General features: G+C 43.1%; 1 protein-coding gene across 1 annotated transcript in view; it reads right to left on the bottom strand.

Moving 5' to 3' along the window:
* Positions 1-23986, bottom strand: part of ctnna2 (catenin (cadherin-associated protein), alpha 2) — a 310831-nt gene that overhangs the window by 13899 nt on the left and 272946 nt on the right. The window contains exons 10-14 of the mRNA XM_047579695.1: positions 22264-22356; positions 20694-20850; positions 19910-20110; positions 9822-9973; positions 5002-5115 (exon numbers count right to left, since the gene is read on the bottom strand). Coding sequence (XP_047435651.1) covers positions 5002-5115; positions 9822-9973; positions 19910-20110; positions 20694-20850; positions 22264-22356 — 717 coding nt within the window. The remainder of the gene's footprint in view (positions 1-5001; positions 5116-9821; positions 9974-19909; positions 20111-20693; positions 20851-22263; positions 22357-23986) is intronic.

Below are 23986 nucleotides of genomic sequence, written 5' to 3'. Positions count from 1 at the left end.
GACCCTCCCCGAGTCCCGTGTAGATTTCGTCTGCTGCTGGTGCCAAGACACACAAAAAAACAGCGTGGAGGCAAATCCCATTAAACAGCGTGTGGGGGCAAAGGCACTGCTCACATTTAAAACAAATACCAAGTGAATATGTTTTTACACGGCACCATTAGGAATAAACCATTTTAAACGCACAAGTTACTCCAGCAGGGCGCAGTTGTATTTGCATTGCATGTACGCTGAATTACCGTGGTGCAGGGCCTCTTGATATTAAGTTGTCACTTAATATCTACTCTGAGCCTGACAATACACAATTCACATGGAGCTCCATGGTTTCATTCTATAATCAGAAAGGGGAAACTATTTCTATTATGCAAGGGTTTTTAAGTGGCTACTACACAGCAGAGAGTTGGTTGTTGTGTCCATGCGAGAATGTATGTACAGTTGGAGCTCTTCCATAAAGCGCTCTTTTGTGTGTTCGTATCGATTCATCGCACTGAATAGCTAATCGCTTTCGTCCTCTGATGTGGCTGCACAACATGATGCACAAACTACTTCTTTTCAAGGGTAATCCAGCAGTCTGCTCGCTCTTCTGCTGCCACCTCGCTAACCTGAATCTGCTGCTGCATCTGCTGCTGCAGCTGTTCACGCAGCCTTTTCCGAAACCCCCCACCTCAACCCCAGCGGCCACCTGTAGGCTCCGGGTCTGCATCCTCTGGAGCGGCAAGTCAGCATCATCACTGCTCGCTCCCTGAACTCGCGTCTGTCTTGTGGGCGGCGACGGGAGACGCCAAATTATGCAACTTGTCCACATTTGCATGATAATTCTTCCACCACGCTTGTTGCTTCTTATTTTTAAGGAAGTTTCGTTCGCGTTGCTGGTTTCAACCAGAACGTGCTTTTAAATTCAAATCAGTCTGAGTAATAATTCAAGTGTAAACGAATGTAACCTTGAGGAGAACAAAATGCTTTTCAGTCCCGACGCTCTGCGGGCGCTGGTCCAGCCAGGAGCTCACTGGGATGCAGTTTACTGATTACATGTTCACGTTCACTGTGGCCAAAAATATAATGCAGGCAAAGCTGTACAGTAATTGCTGCTTAATCATGAGCATGCTGTGAATTTAGGCAGAACTTTTCTGACCTCGGGACTTGAAGGCGATCATTAACATTGTTGCCGTTCATATCTTTTCTGCACCCCGCTGCTCAGGCGTCAATTATTCTTTTGTTTCTGTAATAACAGTGGGCTCCTGGCGTCAAGAGGGGTGAGTGCATCGTCGAGAAGAAAAGCGCACATGTTATATATGGCGTGCCTCGGTTAAAAGCCACATGCGAACGCGAATGGAGAATCGGAGGCCCTTCTCGGTGTGGATATTTCAAAAAGTGCACCGAGAGCGATTTTCTCAGCGGTTGTGAGAGCCACATCCAACCAAGGCGAGGCCGCTCCCAAACAGCTGAAGGGAGCAAAAAGTCTCTTGAAACTCAACAATTTGGAGTGAAAATTCCTTCTCTAAATTTAGGGATCAAGGGAGGTTGGGGAGAGACGGCTAGGGATTTGGTTAGTATACCAATTCACTCTGAAAATGGTGTGACAAAAGAGAGAGCGTCAGGGATTCGGGAGGAGACAGTGGAGGAGGAGGAGGAGGAGGGGAAAAAAAGGTGGCTCTGAGCACAAAAGAAAGCTGCAGCACAGGGGTAAACACATGAACCAATTGGGACGTCAGGAGAGCAGGAAGGCCCTCGGTGGAGGACTCTCCCCTCTCCTCCCCTCCTCCCCTCTCTCTAGAATTCACTTATCCCCAAATCCCTTCCCCTACTTTACTGATAACAACAAGGAGCGGGCCTTGGGAGCTTAACATAGTGGCAAATCCGTCCGAGGGAGCGCTGCGCCAATACACTCAGAGACTCGGCTACGTCTGCAGGGATTAGAGCGCTTTCCGGGTTTCTTCACCAAGTGCGGCGTCTTGAAATGACTTTAATTTGTTTCATTTGAAATAAACTGCCCAGGCACTCAGAGTTCAATTTTATGGATGACCTATCAGCACTGTTATCCAATCATCGTGTCAAGAAATGTTTGGTGCGTGTGGGAGTGGGGGGCTTTGTGCTCGCTTCTCCGTGCGTTTATCTGTGGCGTGTGTGGAAGGAGAGTTCACGCCTGCGTGAACGCTGCCTGACGCCACACGGAGGCCCTACTCCCCCCTCTGCGTGTTTTACTGCCTCCTCATTACGTACGTATGGTCTAATAACATAGTTTTATACTTAAACATAAATGCAAGTGACAATTAGACTGCCACACAAGACAAAGCCCTGGGAGCGGAGGCTCCTGGAGACGCCCCGGACTTGATTTTACTCTACGCTGAGCAGGAGAGGGAGATAGGGAGAGATGGTGTCTGTGTCCTGTGTGTGATACCCTCACACTGGAGGGACTTGGAGAGATCATGACTGTAAACCTCAGTGTGCTCATGTTAGCTCCTATGGAGAAAATGGATTATGCTTCCCCTTGTCTGTCTGAATAGGAACACAGAGGACTAGTGTGGACTTGGCATGAACATGAGAGGACAGAGGAGCTTTATCCCGACATGATGGGCTGAGGCAGACTGGGCAGATCATCAGTGCATCGCAGCAAACACCTCTGTTATGGGAGTGTCCTCCTTGTGCACGTTTAAATGTCTCGACTCTGAGGGCACCCTGTGTCTGTGAGTGTACAAACGGGTAATAAATAATGCATGGAAAATAAGATATATATTTTTGTCAGTGTGTCATAGATACACTCAACAGGCATAACATTATGACCACCTTCCTGATATTGTCCAGGTCTCCCTTGTGCCTCCGAAACAGTTGTGACTCATCAGAGAACGGACATGGGTCTTCTGAGGGTGTCCTGTGGTGTCTGGAGTGTTGTTAAGTTGTTAATGGGGGGTCTTTGGGTCCTATGTGTTGAGGGGAGGGGTCTCTGTGGATCAGGTTTGTTCCAGTTCACGCCAGTTTGGGAGGTCAGGTCAACACCTTGTGCTGTTTTTCAGGTTTTTTTTTAGTTGTTCCTAAAACATTTTTGTATTGTCACAAGATGGTCAATGTTATTCCTTTCTCCTGTCAGTGGTTTTAATGTTGTGGCTGATCGGGGTATTTATGTATAATATATATTTATAATATGCACAATAATGCACACTGAATGTACAAATAGGTGTAAACGCGTTTGATAACTTGCTGTGACAGAATGTGTTGTGCGCTTAATATGAGCTCGCTATTTGAGAGTGCGTGCACCATCGTTCGGTTCAGTCCCTCCACCTTATATCACTGTATTACAGTAGAAATTTATGACAAAGAGACATGTTGCGGCTTCAGACTGTTCCCAAGCAGAGCTGCCCACTCAAAGCCCAGCTAAGTGCCAGGAAAACTAGTTAACAGTTTGTTGCTGTGAAACTCCTTTGTGTGCGAGCGCTGGTGCGTCTGAGCTCAGATGGCCCCACAATGCTACACCGCGGGTGCCTTAGTGGGTGTATACATACAACAAACTCAAAGTACTTCACACCCAGGACCCCCCACAGTCATTTTGGAGCAGCTCTTATACACCCAAAAAAATGTGCCTAGAACTTTTATATTTCATTTCATTAGTTAAACTTATTATTAAATAAACACTTATTCTGTGTGGACTGGAAAAATCGAAATTAATATCCCTCATTTGAATTCAAGTACATATTATAGGCTTAAAATACATACTTGTGTAGGTCCCTGAGCTGAAAAGCTAAAGTTCCTTACATAACATATAGATGCAATGTTGCTCCAGTCACATGAAGAAGCAGAGAAGGAGTTGGGGTAGATGGATGGGTCAACATAAACCCAGAGGAGATATTATGCTATTTGTTTGCTTTGTTTCAGGCCGACGCTCTCTTTCAACCATGAATTTGTTGGATGGCATCGCTTTAAGATCCTGACAACCGGTATCACTTTTTGGAACGGATCGCACAGAAACTTCATTTTCTTGTCTCGCCTTTTTTTTTTAATTTTTTTTTTTAGACACAACACCAGAAGTAATGACAATGAAATTATGCAACGTCTGAAATGATACATAACAGCTTTCATCTCTTTTATACTTTTTTTTTTTTTTTCCAGGGGCTTTTAACCAGATCCCTGTACATCTTAGCCGGATCACTAGATTATGGCGACAGATGTGTGACTAACAATGCAGGGTCAGCTCGCGGCTTTAATCATTTTCCCATTATGGCGCCTGGTGGCCACTGTCCAGCAAACGTTGCGTAAGGTAACTGTCGTGTGTTTCAGCAAGAATCGATAACGAAGCATTTGGCTTAACGACACCAATAGGCACTGCGTAGTGCAGACGAGAAGCTATTTCGATCGCATTTACTTCTCCTTTTTCTGTTCATCACCTCCACATGTGCACTGTGTAGAGACCCAGGCAGTACAATGCAGGCTTGTGCCACGGGGAGAGGCACAGGGCCAAGACACACTCCTGCCATCCACAATCCATTCAACATGCAATACACCGCTAGAGCCTCTGTGTTGCTGGAGGGGAGCAAGCACTGATATCCTCTTAATGTTCTTTAAGCTGGGCCCAAGTGAAAATTTGCTAATGTGCAACAAAGCCCAGGCCGCGGCGATCATGACTGAAGCCTTGGCATGGCTGCCGTACAGTATTTTGTGTTCTGGCTAGTGTCTGAAGGGAATGTGGTAATTGCTTCTTTGTTTGTGATTGCAATTTTACACCAGCCATCCCCGAACGGTGTTTATTTAAAATTTTATTGCTTGTTAGGATAATTTAAATGGACTTTCATGGTATGTAAGTGGAACTAGTTGTCTGCATCGATTTAAGTACGGCGAGGGGACACGGGGAAGTTTGGGAAATTGCAGTTCATCCTGCTCCTCACCCTGCAGAGGTGAGGTTTGGTTTGCTGCCCAACCTTTACACAAACTGAAAAGATGTTCTTTTTTTTTTTTTTTTTTTTTTATGTCGGGTCCTGTAATTATGGCGCAGTGGGAGAAAAGGCATCCGCTCACCCGGGCGCTCTGTCCGGCAATGAGCTGGTCGTCTTCGGTCTGGACGCTGGTCCTGCTGCGAGTGTCGTAGTCCTCCTGCTCGAAGTCAGAGTCATCTTCCAGCTCCTCTGGTGTCTGCGAGAAACATAAAGACAGAGTCAGACAAGCAGTCAGATACAGCTGAAAAAGGCAGTTTTCTCTGCCTCCGAGCCCTTTTGTGCCAGAATCTCACTTTCCTACGACACGCTCCCCTGTGCCGTTTTCGGCAGACAAAGCCTCATCTGGTGTTTCAGCTCAAACCAAACTCCGCAGACAATAGACGGAGATGTTGCACGATTAAACGAGTAACGTTCTCTGAAAGACCTGTTTAAAAGGACACGTGTCTAAAGTTCAAACACAGTGGCAACAGAGGGAACTGGTCACCTAAATCTTCCAGCGAATTGAGAAAAACGTATTTGCAACAGCTATTGAACAAATTCAGAATTATGGACGGTTCTTCATCAGATTAAAAGCATTTACGTGTTAGCTTTGGCCGAAAGCTACAGAGAAAGAGAAGACGAGCTGCAACGCCAGCGCCTTTAAATACACAAAACAACACACAGTTTGACTGCGTGATAACAAACGCGTGAGCTACTTACATTAAAGATTTATTCAGATGTAAATATTTGCCTGTTCTGTACAAGATCCAGGTTAGTAACTTCGTACACACTGAGGCCGAACAAATATCCCCAATGTTTGTTCAGGTTTTAGCTGGTTAAATGGCAACAAGGTTACATATGTTTTCTCAGTTTGGTCACTTTATGACGTAGAGTAGCTTGTAGAAATAAACACGAACAACATAGTTTAACTTTCTGATATTCAAGTTAAAGGAGAAGAAAACTATGACAATGTGCTGTTTGGGATTGGGAGGCTAATGCCGTGGCTTAGTTTTACATTTTATCTGTGCTCTCCTCTGCGTATGGTAATGTTTACTCAGTTTGTCTCTGCGCCATAATCCTGCTCCTCTCTCTGAACATGGATGATATTTATAGATTGCAGCTTTAATTCTTTAATGCTATTCATAAAAATACCAGCAGAAAAAAAAAACAAACAAACAAACAAACAAAACCCAGAATGGTACATTTGTGTAAAAGAAGGAAAAATGCAGCTTCACTCGATCACGATAAAACACATGAAAGACACCTGGAGAGCGCTCCATCTGTGAGCAAATACAGACATGGGTGAATATGCTGTATAATATGAATAAATGAGCATTTTTAGCCCTTTCTAGTGCAATTCAAGATGAGCCGCTACAGACAAAGCTGTCACCGTGGTAACGGGTGATGGACGGCTAACCTCGGATCGGATCCAGACGTGTACGTGTGTCCTCCTGTGTGACACCGAGATTTGCTACCGCGGTCGTCCCTTGTAGCGAGTGGGCCTGTGGCAGTAATGAGTGACACTTACAGTTGTTCGAGCTAATAACTGCACTGAGTTTCCTTCTTAATATTCCCAACGGCGGGTAGAACAGGTCTCTTTTGACAGACTCCGTGAAATAAAAAGAAGAAAAAAAAACAACTTTCAAATAGAAAGAGCAGCAGCACATTGAAAACTAGCTGTAGACGCCATAAAGAGCTGTGCATATTTTTATTCAAGTGCTTTTCTGTGCTCACTGCAGCAGGAATGTATCTGTAATGTATTCATTTATACCCTGGTCCAGACGGGGCAGGAGACAATGGTTTATGTTGCGTGATAAAGTTAAAGTTATGTTGTTCCTATTTTGCTTCTCTTCATAGCACCATTTTACCTTCTTACTAAATGCACTGATTCACTTATAATTAGCATTAAAAATCTCATCTTGAGTCAAATGAAATGAGGTGCACTTGATTTACTGTTGCGTGTGTTAAACTTTATCTTTCCTCCTTAAGGTGATTTCACAAAATCCAGGGTAGGTTCCAGTTACTCAGGATAGTTCATTTAAAATAGTCCAATATTTAACCAGTGACTGTGTATGAGGATGGATGAACCCCCCGTGGCTCAGCCCGGTGGCTACAGCCGTCACCGTCCTGGCACTGATTAAAAAACGCTCCCATACAGATGGAGCCGATATGGCCAGGTGACGCCAAGGAGATCGTCTAGGTTTGTCATATTAACAAACCACTTTGTGTACCGTTGTCAACCATTAGGTTGAGTGACCATTACAGTTTTTCACAAGCATTTCCATTGAAAGGTGTTTTGCGAATGAGCTTGTAACTCTCGTAAAGTCTCGTCTCGCGATATCTCTGAATTCTCTTAAAATCTTGTCACGTTCGACTTCACTTTGAGCAAGATGGACTTCAAATGAACTGGTCACATGACCCCCTGCGTCATCCGCAGTGATTCCGTTGCACTTTTATACCGATACATCTGAAAAACCACCCTCATGAGAGCGTGAAAGGGTTTAAGCGATATTTGAGTGTTTCCTTTTGAAATGCGATATTTAGGATTTACGCATTTCTACGGGTAATAGAAATGCAGCAAATAATGGGGAAATTATCTTTGGGGACAAAAATATCTTTTATATCCGTCTGTAATAATGAGCCATGGGTGGACATTCAAAGGGCTTGTCAGTCCTACTCTACGCCTAAGGCAGATGTGCTCGCATGTACGACTGATAACACCCGATCACTAATGATGATTGGCGCATTCACAGGTGCAGGAGATGTATTGTACTAACAGATATTATGCATTTCTAGACGTATGGTACACTGTTTAAGTTAAATGAAAAACATGAATGAAGTCCTGTCATTCACAGTGGCGCCAACTGAGACAGCGGCCGAGTCACCGTGGAGATTGCCTTGTTATGTGCATGAGGGTAATTCTGCTGTTTACCTTGCGATCATTGCACCAGAGAATAAAATCATTACTGGGATAATGTGCCAGGCTTGTGAAAAATAAAATAAATAAATAAATAAATAAATCCTGCCTCCCGGTTATAAACCCCTGAGCAGTGTTTAGCATCTGATAAAAGCCGTTAAACGCAAAGATCTGTGACTAAAGCCGGGCTCTTACATTATATTCCAGCCTCTCACAGCAGGCACCTAAAAGAACACGACCCAGCTCCTTTCATTTATTTCTTTAATGCAGTGTGGGTTCTGACGTGAAGTTCCAGCAAAAGACAAACTTCTTTTGTTGTGTTAAGTTTTGGGGGAATGTAACCATTGGTTATACTCAGGTCTCTAACCCCTGTTCAATTTTCTACACGCACCCTTCTGTTCAATACTCGCGGCTCCGCTCACACAGACACTGGTGCGCGCGTGTGCTCGCCTGAGTGCGAGAGCGAGTGCGCGTATGTGCGTACATAAAGGCCAGGGCAGAACTGTGTTATCAAGAACTTTCATTATAACTTTTAACACTTTTCTCAAAACCTGCCTCAATTTTTAAACACTGTGGAGAATTGGTTTCTTAATCCACTGACTGCTCAAGAGATCTGTGCTGTAAAAAAAAAAAAAAAAAAAAAAAATCTAACGGAGCTATTACTCGGTTTAAGTAGGAGAAAAATAACCCAGGCACAGAAAAGAAAAAAGAAAAAAAAACTATTACATGTGGCACCGACGTTTTCTATCTTTATGATGCAGTCAGACAACAGTGAGAGCAAGGAGCCTCCAAGTTGTTTCCTCAGAAAGTAATTGAACTTGGATTGGATTATGAAGCCAGCTGGTCCCGGGCAGTTCAAAGCTGCCTGTTTTACATTATTTACCAACATCAAATTATTTTCCATAATTAGATTTTTCTTTTTTTTTTCGTCAGAGCTACACTGGGAAACCTTCCAGCCTGCATAAAGTTGAATAAATGAATTACATGGTGAAGAGGGAAGGGTCAGTCGGGGTGAGAAATGCAGATACTGTAACATCGCTGCAGACACGTGAGGCTGAGGAGCTGCTGGCTCCTCGTTGCTATGCAGCATTTTTTATCACAACATGCTGTAAAATGTTCCGCCAGCTTCATCAAACAGATCATGTGACAGGTGTGACATCCCAGACGGGAATTGTATTGAATTGTAGATTTCGGTTGTTTTTTCTTTGATCCTCTGGGCAGGAACAGTTTTGTCACAGAATATCCACGATCGCCTACAAACAGAATATGTTGGTTGATCCGTGGTGAGAGACAGTTTTTTTTGTGTATCCCGTTTGAATTGGGCCTCAGACATTTGACAATTTTAGGACAAATTCTGGAAGTCTAGAAAGTTTCCCGTTGGTCGTAGCAACCCTACGTCCATGAAACAGACACATACGCAGCTGGTGATGGACAGCAGTGAATTTACCGTCTTTAAACATTTTCCATGACAGATGAGGAAAAACACACCAAAGGTGACAGTCATGTATATAAAGATCAGGCTACACATTATGACCGATTTTCGCAAAAACAATTGAGTGCAAAGTTTAGATGAACCAATACACCAATCTGTACACCAACCAGGCATAACATTATGACCACCTTCCTTATATTCTTTAGATGCTTCATGTTCCTTCAAAACAGTTGTGAACATGTGGGGGTCACACCTTGTGCTGTCATCCATCCATTGTAAGATAAGATGTTATTTACCTCACCTGTAAGTGGTTTTAATGTTGTGGCTGATCGCTATATAGTGCAAGACGAAAGATTTAATTATGGTTAGGGTTTCAAAATAGTGCTTTAGACTTACTTTACTTACAAAATTATTTCTTAAACTGACAGATAACACTATTTCATGGCACAGTTCAAAACAGTTTCTCATCATTTAAATCGGTAGAGGTTTTCTTTCTTATATAAGGTCAGATTGTTTGCAGGGGAAGGGACTTCCAGTTTAGCACAGTAGTATTTAGTATAAGTAATGGACATACCCTTATCATGAGGACGGCTTTCCTGATGTCACGGACGCCGTCGTACACCAGACGGGACGCGTCGATGAACTCGTTCTCCTCGAAGACCTGCGGGGGGTTCGTACTCAGCGCCTCGATGGCCACTTCCACTTGTTCAGCGAAACGGGGCATGACTGCAGAGACAAAGAGATAAGGAAGCTGAGACAAAGAACAAAAGAAGGAATGATGGAAAGAGGCAGGATTAGCTCACCCGTTGGTTTCCATAATAAGTTAAAGCTTATCAGTCAGAAAAGGGGGGAAGATGTCAACGAGCAAATATCGGCGCTTGGTCCACTGTCTCCCTTTAATTTCTACTCACTTGTACACTTCAGGATGTCACCCTGATTGTCTGTGTCAACAACCTACAACACGCCGTTCACACTTTGCACACCAATTAGCTACTTCACCTTGGCTCCCCCAGCAGGAAGATTGGCCTGTCTATCACAGGCCTGATTGTGTGTTTACTGTCGTGCGAAAAGCGGACGTGCACGTACTGTATGTGTCCGTGCAGCCTAAGAGCTCGCCTGCTAATTAACGCAGTCGGAACTTGCTGCTGTTTGATTCCAGTGCCGCTGTACCTGTATATTATGCACAGAACCTCAGAACCACGAGGTGACGGCTGAGCGAGCGTCAGTGGAAAGGCGCTACCTCGCCAGCTCAGACCGTCAAAGCACAAAGAAAAAAAAATCACTCAATCAAACAAAGCCAAACAACCAATGGAAAGTCCCCATTGACCATAAAAAAACAACCTGCATTGTTGCCTGTATCAGCTGGGCGGACCAGAATGGAAGAGCTTCCTGCTCTTTGTGTGTTCAGATGAATTGTGCCGAATGTGAATAGACAATGTTTCCTGTTGAAGAATACAGAGTGTGTGTTTTTTTTTCCTATTATTTAGCCGGGTTACCTTTTTTACGTAATCTCCTGTTGTGTCACAATAATTGAATGCAGGGTTTAATAATGTATTTCTTTTCATATGGAATCTGCACTGAAACAAATTATCATAACAAAAGAAACGGTCACCAGACGGTAAAGGTCTTCACACTGTATAGACGTCCTTTTTTCTTTCTTTTTTCCCTATAACTCCACTATTACTTTTGATTGTGTGATTTCTTCTTTCTTTCTTTGACTCTGCAATGAATATACATATATGTATGGGAAGAATACAGAAAGACGGACAGGAGACAGGTCTAATGGGAATGGACGGGCAAGAAAAAAAGACAGGGGAAAAGACAAATAGGGTGTTGCTGCTTGGCCGGTGAGGCCCCCTCACTACAAAGCCAGCGGTGCAATTTTATTATTATCCTCCACGCTCTCCTCCTCTCTTAAACGCCGAGTGAACTAAATCAATTAACCAGCTTGCACTAAAGGTGTATCTGCAGTGTACTTATTTGTCTGATTCTATATTTCACCAAACATAAAAGGCACTACAAAAAGTGCACCCCCCCCCCCCCCCCATCACACTTTTTTTTTCTTCTTTTCATTTTTAATTCAGTTTAATCCACTTACTGGAGAAGCGTAAAATAGGCTTTTGGGAATTGCTGGGAAGGCGTTTTAAATAGAAATATTTAAATGTTCTCCGAGCTCTTAATGAGCAAAGTTGCTGATGGTAAGGAGCAATTTCACTCATTCCAGTTGAAAAATGATGAAGGGAATTAAATGTGACCATGTAGGAATGGGTTCCCCCACTACACCCCCACCCCCCACCCCGCTCTAGGCTTAAGCATAGTTTAAGCAAGAAGTTATGGAAGTACAATGAATGCTTAAAAACCTCAAAGCTGAGGTGGTGTGGCCCCCGTGACGCGCTTAACAAGATATAAACAGCACAACATGCAGAGTTTATGATGCGTAAACTCTCAATTTCATGTTAAGATTGCTCATTTTACTCCATTTACTGAGCTATATGAACTCGAGTGCAGGCTAAGTGCAACTTAAACAGCAGGGAAGCGTGGACTTAATGAAAAGAAAAATAATCCCACTGTGATTAATGCTGCCACTTGTCTATCACACATGGTTAATTGGCAACCAATGTCGCTGTTAAGTTTTTTTTTATTATTTATTTATTTACTTTTTTGCACCCGTCAAGGAGATTTGATATACGACTAAATGCATTAAGTCTCTTAGTCCTGATGTATAAAATATGAGCAGACTGAGAGAGGAGCTGAGAGGACATTTTGTGAGCGTTATGTGTTTTACAGATCGAGGACAAGAATAAATCTGACAAGTAGAGAGGTGGAGTGCTTGCCACTTCTATTAACAACAAATGGTGTCACCCTGGTCACATTAGTGTGAAGGAACAGTTCTGCAGCCCAGACACTGAGCTGTTAGCGACACAGCTACATCCCATGCTTTTTTTTTTTTATTAGTTATTTTTTCTTGTGCCTGCCATCTTGGTTGTCGCTTACAATCCTCCCTCTGCTATCCCTGCAAATTGCGTGCGACGTCGTCCAACGCCGGTGCTGAGAGACTCGGCACCCCTAGAGCGCGCTCCCGGGATCTGTGGGGACTTTAATGGTGGGACACAGGGACGGGATTCTCCCCTTCAGTGTGTAATTCATTATTCATTGCTTAATTTTATTCCCTTTATTACGTCCAGAGTCTTCGGTGACTGGTACAAAGCATTTTCCTTACAGGGATTAATAATTCTGATTCTGATAATACGCCCTGGCTGCAGAGTTGAATTATTGAATATCTTTCACACAAATATTTCCGCAGCTTCTGCAATATCGTTAGCCAAATAGCATAATTGCTTAAGTCATTTTTGGACTAACAATATCAATAATAAATACCAATGTGCTGCCAAAAAAAATGTGTTTTTTTTTGATTTCTGTAACATTCGAATATGACTCAGACAGTAACGCTATTAGGCTAACGATATCCAAGTCATTACACCTCTCAGAGTCATTTCCGTAATGAATATTAAAGTCTTACACAATTATTTATTATATTCTATTGTTATCTCCTGACCCGCCTTTGCACTGCTTTCTGACCGTACATTTCATGTCTTCCCTAGGGTCCTATTGTCGAGGCCAGTGTGTAGAAAGCTTAGTCAGTTTAGTGCTTGTGTTTTAGGCTTTAGACCGAACAAAAAATATCTCAGAGCTGCATCTGTCGGCTGCCATTATACCAGAAACAGCAAAGCTAACTACTACAGCAAATGCACAGGAAAGACAAAAGAAGAATAACAGCCAACATGTAAATAAACCATTTTCCTCTGTGTCTGACCCAGCCAGTAATGTATGTGTATTAATCTGCATTAAAGACTGTATGAAGCAAGAACTTCAGTAAGTTATTTATGTCGTTCTTACAGTGTTTGTTGTCCACAGTTTGCGTTCATCTAAGCTCTGCCGGCGTCGATAAAATCGCAAGCCCCTGTTTTTGAGAAGCACATTCCCACAGAATTCCCACAGATCTGTTTGCGTTCCTTAAATCACATGCAAATCACGGCAGGCTGCTTCAGAACAACCACACTGAACACGGGAGACATGACTGTATCATTATTTTATGGTGGGCTGTTATCATTCATTAATTATTTCCATCGTCATTCAACAGGTTCAGATTAAAAAAACACACACACACACTGCTTCTGGCTGTGGATTTGTGGTGTTCGGGGTCGCGACGCTCAGCCTCGCGATAATAATTAATAATCATTTCCTGGAGAGGCCTCTCTGCGTTTGTTCAGCTGCTGCCGTCACTGTAATTAGCCAAACTGCTTCAAAGCAACAGGATCAGCTACGTGACTCCGGCGGTGTGAGCATGTAAGGGTACAGTTTGTTTTCTGGTGGCGCGACAACGTGCAGAGTAGAACGTGATAAAACACGTCAAAATGAGCACTGGTGTCTCTACGGCCACACGAGCACCGAGCGCCCGGTCCAGGTGAACTCTGACCTGTAATCTGATGGATTTATTCGTCTCCAAGATGGAATTTGATTTAGGGGGAATGAAAGACAATATTTGTTGACTGGACTCGTCATGTGACCACGCCTTAATCTCCAGGTACACACTTATGTATGTGGCTCAAAGCAGGAGACAAAAGGGCTGCATCACAGGTTAACAGCAGCGAAACAAAACAGACGTTAACAGCCTTTGTTAAAACATTTTCCTCCCGTTAACCTTCATCAGTGTCCTCCCTCGTGTACTTACACTCTCACTGCAGCCAAACGCTATCTTCTCTTTTCTACCGCCTGTATTAATTCACTGCACAGCGACTCGGCGCTTTACACCTATAGCCCATAAGGACATTTTGAGTATTCAAAAGCACCGACTCCCCTCAAGTATGAATAGTTTTCTCTAGCTACTGTTGACACCAATACAGTTTTCTGATTAAAGTTGAGAAAAAAAAAAAAAAAGGCAGTCTGGTCCTAAGAGCTATTATCTTAGAAGTTGACAGTATGAAGTGTCTTTAGTGCGATCCTTTCGTCTCTGCTGCATTTCTTTTAAGTGCACTTGATGCACTGATTTACAGGCATGACATGTGGGTGGCAGTGTGAGAATGTGTGTTATTACTCCTAGCAAAAACCTCGGCTAAATCCTATTTACAGTGGCCCGATGTAATAGCAGGCAGCAGAAGCACCACCCTGCCTTTTCCAAAAGGCACGCTGACTAAGGCCATATATCAGTTTTTTAATCTACCCTCTCCGGGCGCCACACTAATGATCAACTTTAAAATTTGTCCCTCTTTCTGAGGAGAAGATTAGTTTAAACACGGGGCGTTAGTGGGCAGAAATGTGTACCAGGGAGGAGATAGGGAGAGGGAAGAGGGGACAGAGAGAGAGAGAGAGAGAAGCCATAACCACTTTCCCATTAGGGTATTGATTTTTCCCCCCTCTCAAGGACACGCTTCAATCCCGGGCCCATGCGTGGACTGTCGGTCAGGAATCTATGGCTAAGCTTTACACAGAAGAGTTGTGTGCCTTGGCTGCTTGTGTTTGACTTGGCCATAAATCTGACCACACTCAATATGAGAAAGAGAGATGGGGCAAATCGTGACAAGGTCAGAGGGCAGGTAGTCGTGATGAGCTCTGCGTTGGTGGGACAGTTGTCAGAAAGACACGGGCAAGTGGTTGTGATTGGCAAGAGTCGCCGTGGGCATAAACACAGGGGCAGTCAAATAAAAACACAAACAGCTCAACTCGGTGACGCAAACCCACGCAGGCACACACAGACGCACACACACACACACACATACTCAGGCAAAGCATAAATGTTTTACACATCCTCACCGCTGAGAAAAGGGAAAAAAGGGACCACATCAATGAATTCCACTAAAATCCTCAAATCGCTTAGTGAAATCCTCGGTGACAGATATTGATTTTCTGGTGGAGTCAAGTTAATTGGACTCAGTACCCTCTAAAAAGTGTGTGGTCCTATATCCTTTTCCTTTGTTCAGCTACACTTAATCATCTTTCCCTCAGCCATAGATTTCTCCTTGACTGTGTTCAAATCCATAGACATCAGGTCTGTGAGGACTGAGAGGAGAGGGAGGCAAAAGTTCACAAGGATCAATAAGTGCTTTATGGTCCAGATCAGATGTGCATGGTAGCCCTTAAAAAACCCCAACCACCACTAAGAGGGGAAACAGGAAGGAGAAACACAACAGCTCTTCATCAAAGAGAAATGTGGGGCCAATGAAACGCGGGTCTAACTCAGCTGCTGGTTCCCTCCCGCCTTAACATCTCAATTAGCATCAGAATCGAGTGGAGGCCTCGTTAAAATTTAAGACTGCCCCCCACACGCCCTCAGGCCATGCGCAAATTGACCAGCATGACCAATGTGTGACCGGTCAATTTGCGCGCTCCACCGTCCCGAGCTCAAGGTGAAGTCCGACAGACACGGAAGTCGGCTCCCTGCGGATGCAGCGCTCCTTCTGTCAAGTCAATGCTAGGGGTCCAGACCAAACTAAGCTGTAGTCCCACAGCAGATAGTTCAGGGTGTGGAAGAGTTTGCTCCAGTGAGTGCACAGCGTGTGATACTGTAAATGAGAGAGAGACTCTTTTTTTTTATATTATTTCACCATTTCGTTGTCTCAGTTGGCACAAATAACAAGACATTCAAAATACACGATCTCTTCAAAAATGTGCAGCCCTTTCATTGATAAAGGGCTATCATCTGATCTCAGGCAGTTCTTTTTTTTGGCTGTTTTGTCTACTAGTTATTGGCTACTGGGCTTATTGCAGCTCTCCACCATGTACGATTATCTAAGGCAGTTGACGGTAGCCCACCAAAATTAGCTAAGCGCCACAAACCCAGTGTTTACAAATGAGGTGGGAGGAGGCATTTGAAGGAGCATCACCCTCTTATTTCTGCAGCCTCCATCACTCCAAGTGAGCCACCTATGAAGTTAAATAAGTCCCATAAGCACTTTTCACGTTGCTGTTTTGCACTGCATTGAGTTATTGACTTCTGACTTTGTACTGACACACATTTAAACAGTAGAGTGTTTAATGGACAAGCATTTAACAAACTAAAATTGTTCATAAATGTAGCTCCTGGAACGAATCTTTCTTGTGTGTGAGTCCAAATACTAAGTAATACAGTATTTCATTCAAGTAGCAAGCCTGCAATTTTATTATTATTATTATTATTATTATTCATTAGCCTTTATTTAACCAGGTTGATCCTGTTGAGATATGATGAGGGAAATGTGTGTGTATGTATATATATATATATACATATATATATATACATATGTATATATTGCAGGGACGACCATTATATATATATATATATATAAACACATATATATATATACATACACACTATTTATATATGTGTAGGTGTGTGTGTGTGTGTGTGTAATCTGACACTAAATGGCTACTGGGGAAGATGTGAAGATGAACATGCGATAGATCTATCTCTCCACCAGATTTGCAGGGACGACCATTATCTTAGAAGTTGCACACATTAAAGTGTCCACATATGAAAACCACTTTTCTTGTCAACAAGGGAGGAGAGACTGGATCAGATGCGCGCTAAAATGTCATTCAATAAAGCATCATCATTTGAGAAACATGGACTATAGTTAACAGCCTTAAGAGCTACACATATGCCATCTAAACACTTGATAAATACTGTCTTTGCATATGTGTTCTAGTCTTTTAAAGTCAGAATGACTGAGTCTTGTTTCTTCTCTGTATAAACCATCCAGGTACTGGTCTTCTAATGCAAAGCTATTGAACACACATTATGACGCTGACCCTTAAAAAAAAAAGAAAAGAAAAAAACAAGCCATGGACGATCAGGAAACATCAGCATGCGATCGATGTGATGTTGCAACATCAACAGTTCTCCATTTGTTGTTCTCGGTAATGCTGACACGATGCTTCTGGGTCGTGCTGACTCCTGAAACGAGCTCCATGCTCCACGGAGGATTAATAGAACAGCAGCACAATTATAACTTATTAGTGTGTGACAAGGTTATGGTCATTTGAAACTGACCTTAAGTGTCTATGAGATATTGCCCCTGTGCTCAATCAATCAATTACCCCAATCAATTAAACTTGAATTATGCAATGACATAACAGAATGTGCTCGTGATGCCACATAGCTAGCGCTTGTCGGGGAGTTGAGCGCCAGAAGAGGAGCTCAGGCAGATGGCTGTGCGAGCACACGTGACTCACCTAATGCTGTTTGCGACTTATCAGCTAGCAAGGAGGGGAGCTGATTGTGTCTCTCAATTATCCTGGCAGATGAAAGTAAGGAGCGAAACAATAGATATACCGCCTCGCTAAATGGGCTCTAATGGGAGAGACAGAAAGCAGGAGGGGAGGATGGGGAGGGGGGATGGTGAGAAAATAGAAACGGGGTGAGGGGGTGGATACTGTAAAAAGGGTACTGTGTGGTCAGATTTTATTCTCACCAACAGGTAATTGCTAAATGACTTCTCTCCTTTCATCCTGCACTTTTGTTTCGCCCCCATTTTGGGGGTATCCACGTCTGAGGGCTGGGGTATACTGTACTTATAAAGAATTCATCGAGCTATTTCACGGAGCAAAATGTTCTTCTTTGTGTTCAGAACGTGTCTCAGGACAACGCACGTGAATATAAAACCAAAATAAATCAGACTGCATTAGAGAACAGAAACACTGACCAGCTTGCCTCTCAATCTCTGAACCACCGACGCACTGTTGTGGTGCTACAGTACGAAAACTGGTATGACATTAGGAGCTGTACGCGATCATGTACCAGGTCTTTACTGGTGGGTGTTCCAAGAAATTGCCAAAGCTCTCATATCCTCCCTCCTACACAGTTTGTAGATGTAAGTGCAACGAGCCCAAATGAAGCATTGTGAGACAAAGTTTAGTTTTAATAGGCAAATATGTCATTTTTGTGGCTGTTAAAACAGAATGTGATGTATCGTGATGGAAAGACAGCTAATAAGGTTAGCATACCGTCCAGCTTGGCTCCATCTTATAATACCACCTTAAACCACCAGATAGGACGGGGAGTCAGGATCAGTCCAACATGAGGGGAGGACGTAGCAATGCCCAGAGGCTGTATTTTCTTTCACAGAGTCTATATTTCTAACCTTTTGTCAATCATGCTGAAAGACAGGTAGTCATAATTGAAAGAAACGGTCTTGACAGGCGCCCTTTTAAGAAGAGGATGGACAAGAGGGCCGGTCGGGGTTTGCTTTAGTTGCGTTTCTACTATTACCGTGGACACAGATTACTACGTCCCTTCACTGGCCACTAACACAAGACAACGATGACGACGATGATATAGTAACTCAACACTATTAAGACTTAAAGTCAGAAGTCAGAAGTCAAATGTATACAGAAGAAAAAACTGCTTCAGGATTTCTGGGCTTCATTCGTCCACGTTTCAGAGGAGATTTTATTTCCTAATTCCTGGAGTTATCACAGCTTGTAAAACCAACCACTTTTCTCCTCATTCAATAAAGGTGCATGCTAGTAACACACACCACATTCTTGTGTGGTCTATAAAGACATTGTGACCAATATCTGTTGATACGAACCCAAATTAGTATTCGAACATCCAAAACCATCTCCTTAAAGGCACCTTAAGTCTACATCTAGTCTACATCTAGCCTCAACTACAGCATTACACCTCAAGCATTTATATATATATTGGGCTTTTTAAGCCTTTAATGGACAGCAAAGGGTAGAACGACAGGAAACGGGGAGGCAGAGAAGGGGGGAAGGACATGCAGGAAAGGCCGCCCAGTGCGGGACTTGAACCGGGGATGCGGGCGCTCTACACACCAAGCTAAACATCACCCCAAGCATTTTTATATATATATTTTTAAAATTCTCCCACAAATGTGCATTTCTTCAAATGCACATTAACATGAATCCCTTTTTAGTAAAGGGGTAAGGGATAGCTTAATATTGAATGCATAATCGTAATAATAATGTATATTTATAAACAGCACTAGGCCGTTTAATATAGTACAGTAGGTAGAGGGTCCCTACTTAGTCTCTCCATCAGTTTGGGGCCTGAAAAAAAGGTGAAAACCCCTGGTCTAGGTGCTTTTCTTTGCTAATATTGTTTCCACCTTCACCAGGATCGGAATCATAATGAGTTTTGTTTCCACCTGTTTAAATAAAGGTCAAATTAAAAAAAAACAAATCAGCCAGTTTGCGGGAACCAATCTTCACCCACGGGACTAAGAAATGTGTGCGCCACGGAGACCAACTTGGAACGCGCCTCAACACTGTACACTGATCTGATGGAAAAAGAAATAATGGATAAAAATGGATGAGATTCAAGAGTGGCAGAGGACTGAACAGGTGGTGTCCAGGCTTTGTGTCGCAGCCAAGACACTAATCCAAACTGTGGAACACTGGGCATTCAGGCAGCAAAGGTGGATCTGCAAGTCAGTGACCGGAGCGGGCGGCTAATGTGCGCTACAGTGTGCTCTGTGTTTGCGACCATTAGACTTTTCCTCGTGAAGTAGTTTCATTTACCAAAAGCCCTGTGGTGAAATGTCTGATGCAGTTCAAGGGTGAAGAATACTGAATTATTCTTCACAATGCACATCATGCATGATAACAGTAAAACATTAAACTGCTGATAATGTGCTATGCCAGCTCTGTGTGCAGCGCACTCACCAGTCTCAGATAGGAGCTTGATGGACTCCAGCACACGCTCGGTGTAGACCCCGGGTTCGTAGTTCTCCATCTCTGCGTTAATGATGTGGACCACACGGGCAGCTCGACCACGGATGGCTCCAGCAGTTCGGTCAAGAGTGTCCACGTCTCCCTCTTGCAGAGCAATAACGCATTTGTTGACATCCTCAAGGATGTGGTTCTCTTTGAAGACAAAAAAAAAAAACTGCTGTAAATACATGAAAAAAAGGATCCAAGGTTTTCTCTTGCCGGGAGAAACAATTATTGTTTATTGTTGGGATTTTTATCAAACAAATCCATTCTCCTTGTAGATGGAGATCAGTGTATGTTTAACAGTGTGTGCTGACGATTACAAGACTTGAATGTAATGATTCATGTCGCTCCCTGACAGTTTGTTTCTTTTAGAAAACAGGTTGAAATATTTACACCTAAATAACACCTGTTACACTGTTATATACTGGTATACATCAAAATCAAGCAATTGCATAAAGGAAAATACGAAAAGACAACATGAAACAAACCATAATTCAAGCAAAAGAAACAGCTATTTGTTTTCTGCTTGTTTTGATTCGTAATTTCCTTTTTGAATTGCTGTTTTCCTCTGCTCGTCTCTTTTGTGGTGTGATTTGTGATCATCCAAATTGCGATTTAGTTTTCATCAAACCACAGAGAAATGCTTTTTGTTTGTTAGCAGCTACCGGTGACCAAGGTCACGTGCTCTCGACCCCGACGGAGTCAGCCGACCCGAGACTGTGCCGCCTCGTACCTGACACGGAGAGGAAGTCGTCCACGGAGGTGATGTCATCCACAGCCTCGGTCAGGATGCGCACTTGCTTCTCCCACTGGTCCTTGAAGACGTCCATGTTGTCCTGGGCCACCTTGCTTTGGGGGCGCGCAGCCAGAGTGAGCGCCGCATTGATAACCTGCCATGGACACCAACCACAATTGTACATTAGTTCATCCGTGGCTCTTAGACCCAAGTCAATTCTAATGAAGCTGAAACTTAAAACAGGTCCCATTTAATTTCTACTGAGCAGTTTTAGTGGCTACTATAACAAATTATAACAATTTGTTGATAATAGGAGTCATGGTCACAGGTTGTAATTTGTTATTTAGATTGTGTAAGCTTCACAATGACAGGCTGTGTTTAACATCAACCTGTCAGAGAGCAGATGTCCAGAGGAGAGTGAGGCATAAACACATGACAGTGGCCTCCAGTAGATGAATGAAAGGAGCAACTTTTGGTAACCCTCATAAGCAGTTCCTGTGAGTATTTGCTAATCCACATGACATCAACACAGCGGGCAATATGTAATGAGGGATAGTGGTGAAGGATTCAGGTATTATCTTTTTCACAATGCCTGCCATGAGGGTATTCAGTGTAGCTGTGGTCTGCTAGTAGCTGGTATTGGTAGAAGGCTTTCATAGGTAACTGCAGAGACCTGGCAACCGTTTGACCAATGCTACCTCTGCTGTGACATATCTGCAGTACACTGACTGTCAGAGGAGGCTTGGGTCTATGCTACGCTAAAACAATCATGAAATAGCTCTTTGATGCATGGGGAAAATCGTGCCCCTATATTTTCTCTTTCTCTTTTTCTTTTTTTTAAGCAGAAACATCCGACGGAGACTCTTCACATCGGCAGACTGGATGCAGGCCATATTAATCATATCACCATGACAGCTGGAACTTTAACAACAACTTCCATTATTTTTTGTTTCCTGTTCTTTATCATTTGCTGTTTTTTTGGATTTACTTTTTGTCAAATTATTTGATGTGGGGAAAGACTGTGACGTGGCCGTTGCAGTCGGTGGAGTGTAAATATAAGGGACCTGGGATAACTCTACTCTGAGCAGATGGAAATAACTCTCTTTGTTCCACTTCCTCTTTGTTCCTCCTTCCCCAGTTACAAACCATGTGTCTCTTATGGTTTTTAATCTGTCTGTGTTGAGTATTGCCAGGAGGTGTCAGGAGACGATTCCTACCCAAGTTCTCTAAGTTACTGGGTCTCAGCAGGTGTGAATAACGGAGCCTGCACATCAGCCACGTAGAGTCCTATGTGAATAAGTCCGACCGTTAACCTTGGAAATCGATTTTAACTTCCACCTCTGCTTGTGTTCTGAGGAAGCGGTAGTACAAGGTCCTCCTACACATTACTCACACTGTAGCTCTTTCTCTGATTCTGCCAACTCGGATTCTGAATCTTTCTACATATTCCAATTTCTAAAACCTCTTGAAAGACTCCTCTTGGAAATGGCCACATCAAAACACATTAAATAGGCCTTTTCTAAAGGTGCTTTATTATATGGCGAAAGTGTTGTTGTTTTTTTCTCACCTGTGGACATAGGCTGTCAATTTGGGTGGCTGCCATTCGCACTAACTTCACACCTTCTTCATTGTTGGAGATGGAGCAAGCCAGGTTCGCTACCTGAATAAAACAGGAAAAACACCAAACAAAAACAAAGGCAAAGTTCAGAACCAGAGCACGCTGTACCTGAAGGTTATGAGACATCCCTCTCCCAAGTCGTGAGACTCACTGTTGTTTTGTGAATTCTGCTCTAAACCAGTTCCCATTTAAGAATCGAGGTCACAATGCACACATTTCACAAAAGCGATGAACTAAAAGGTTTGGCTGAACCAATACACCAATCTGGCATAACATTATGACCCAATGTCGTGTCTACAAAACAGTTGTGACTCATCAGAAAATGGATGTGGGACTTCAGAGGGTGTTCAGAGGCATTTGGGATCCAGTGTCTGGTCCTATGGGTTGAGGGGAGGGGCCTCTGTGGACTATCCCACAGATACCTGATCAGTTTGGGATCCAGTGATTAAGGAGTGTCATTGCTATGGGCTTGGGGTGTCTGGTCTGGTCTGGTCTGGTCTAGGTGTGTGGTACATGTCTGGGTAACATCTACAGGAATGCCAGGTCCAAACATTTGCCAGAAGAATGTTGAATTGTCACAAGATGGTCAATGTTATTAACTTCTTCTGGTGGTCTTAATGTTGTGCCTGTCCAGTCTACAAAGCAGTCAGGAGTTAGTCCAACCAAGCTGGTATCTTCCAAAATGTTTTTGCCTGGACCCACTAAATCACAAAGTGCATTTTGTACTAAGAGGACTGTAACTTTGATACAAATCCTCCTGATGTGTGATATTGTGATTTACGGCAGGTTCAGCTGCAGGTTAGAATGCAATTTGCACAGATGGAGGATGGCTTCCCTCTTATATTAGAATTTCAGTTTTTCATTAGGGCTGTCTTGAAATGCTCACAGCTCGAATGGATAAAGAGAACGATTACAGGAGTTCGCCAGTATCAGAACAGATGATGAGGCATTTAATTATATATATCTATTTTTCTTTTTTCTTGCTGGACAGATGGTGGAACTAAACGGGCAGCAGAGATACAGCAGTTTGTGTGTTATTATTAAACAGTCACATAATGACACAGACCTCCAAATTATTACAGTAACGTTACTACAAAGGACAAATGCATCAAGAATGCTTGTGACGTAACAGAGTGACATTGCACAGGTTGAAATGCAGCGCTCAGCTGCAGCGAGATAATTGGATTCATTCAGATCCAAAATGTCCAGGTTCACACAAGATGTACGTAGAGAAAGATGAACTCATTAGGTTGACATTTCCAGCATGGCTAAGATGCATGACTAGCATGCCTAAATCATTATGGGGCTTGGTAGTGCAGAGAGGTGCTTTATTGTTTAATCAAGGTGCCAGATGGTTTTTAATATATGAAACAACCCTAAGTTTGATTTATGTCTGTCTTTATATCAAGGTAGCGTTTCTTGATCACACGTTTCCAACCTGACTCGTTTATGAGAAACATACACCAGGTTATCCCAGTCAATTTGTCAAACGGATTTTGGCACAGAGCAGCACTAAGGAGATTAAATTAGAAAATGTGTCTGTCCACGTACGACATATGTTTTTACACGCCCCACAACATCAATCAGAAAATAACTCCTCCTGCCAGATAATTGTTTTCTCTAACTTTACTGGCAACTCTGACACCATCCAGTAGATGAAGACGACCGATTT

The sequence above is a fragment of the Mugil cephalus genome, chromosome 2 (assembly GCF_022458985.1).
Source record: "Mugil cephalus isolate CIBA_MC_2020 chromosome 2, CIBA_Mcephalus_1.1, whole genome shotgun sequence".
NCBI lineage: Eukaryota > Metazoa > Chordata > Actinopteri > Mugiliformes > Mugilidae > Mugil > Mugil cephalus.
This window is presented reverse-complemented; position numbering and strand designations above follow the sequence as displayed.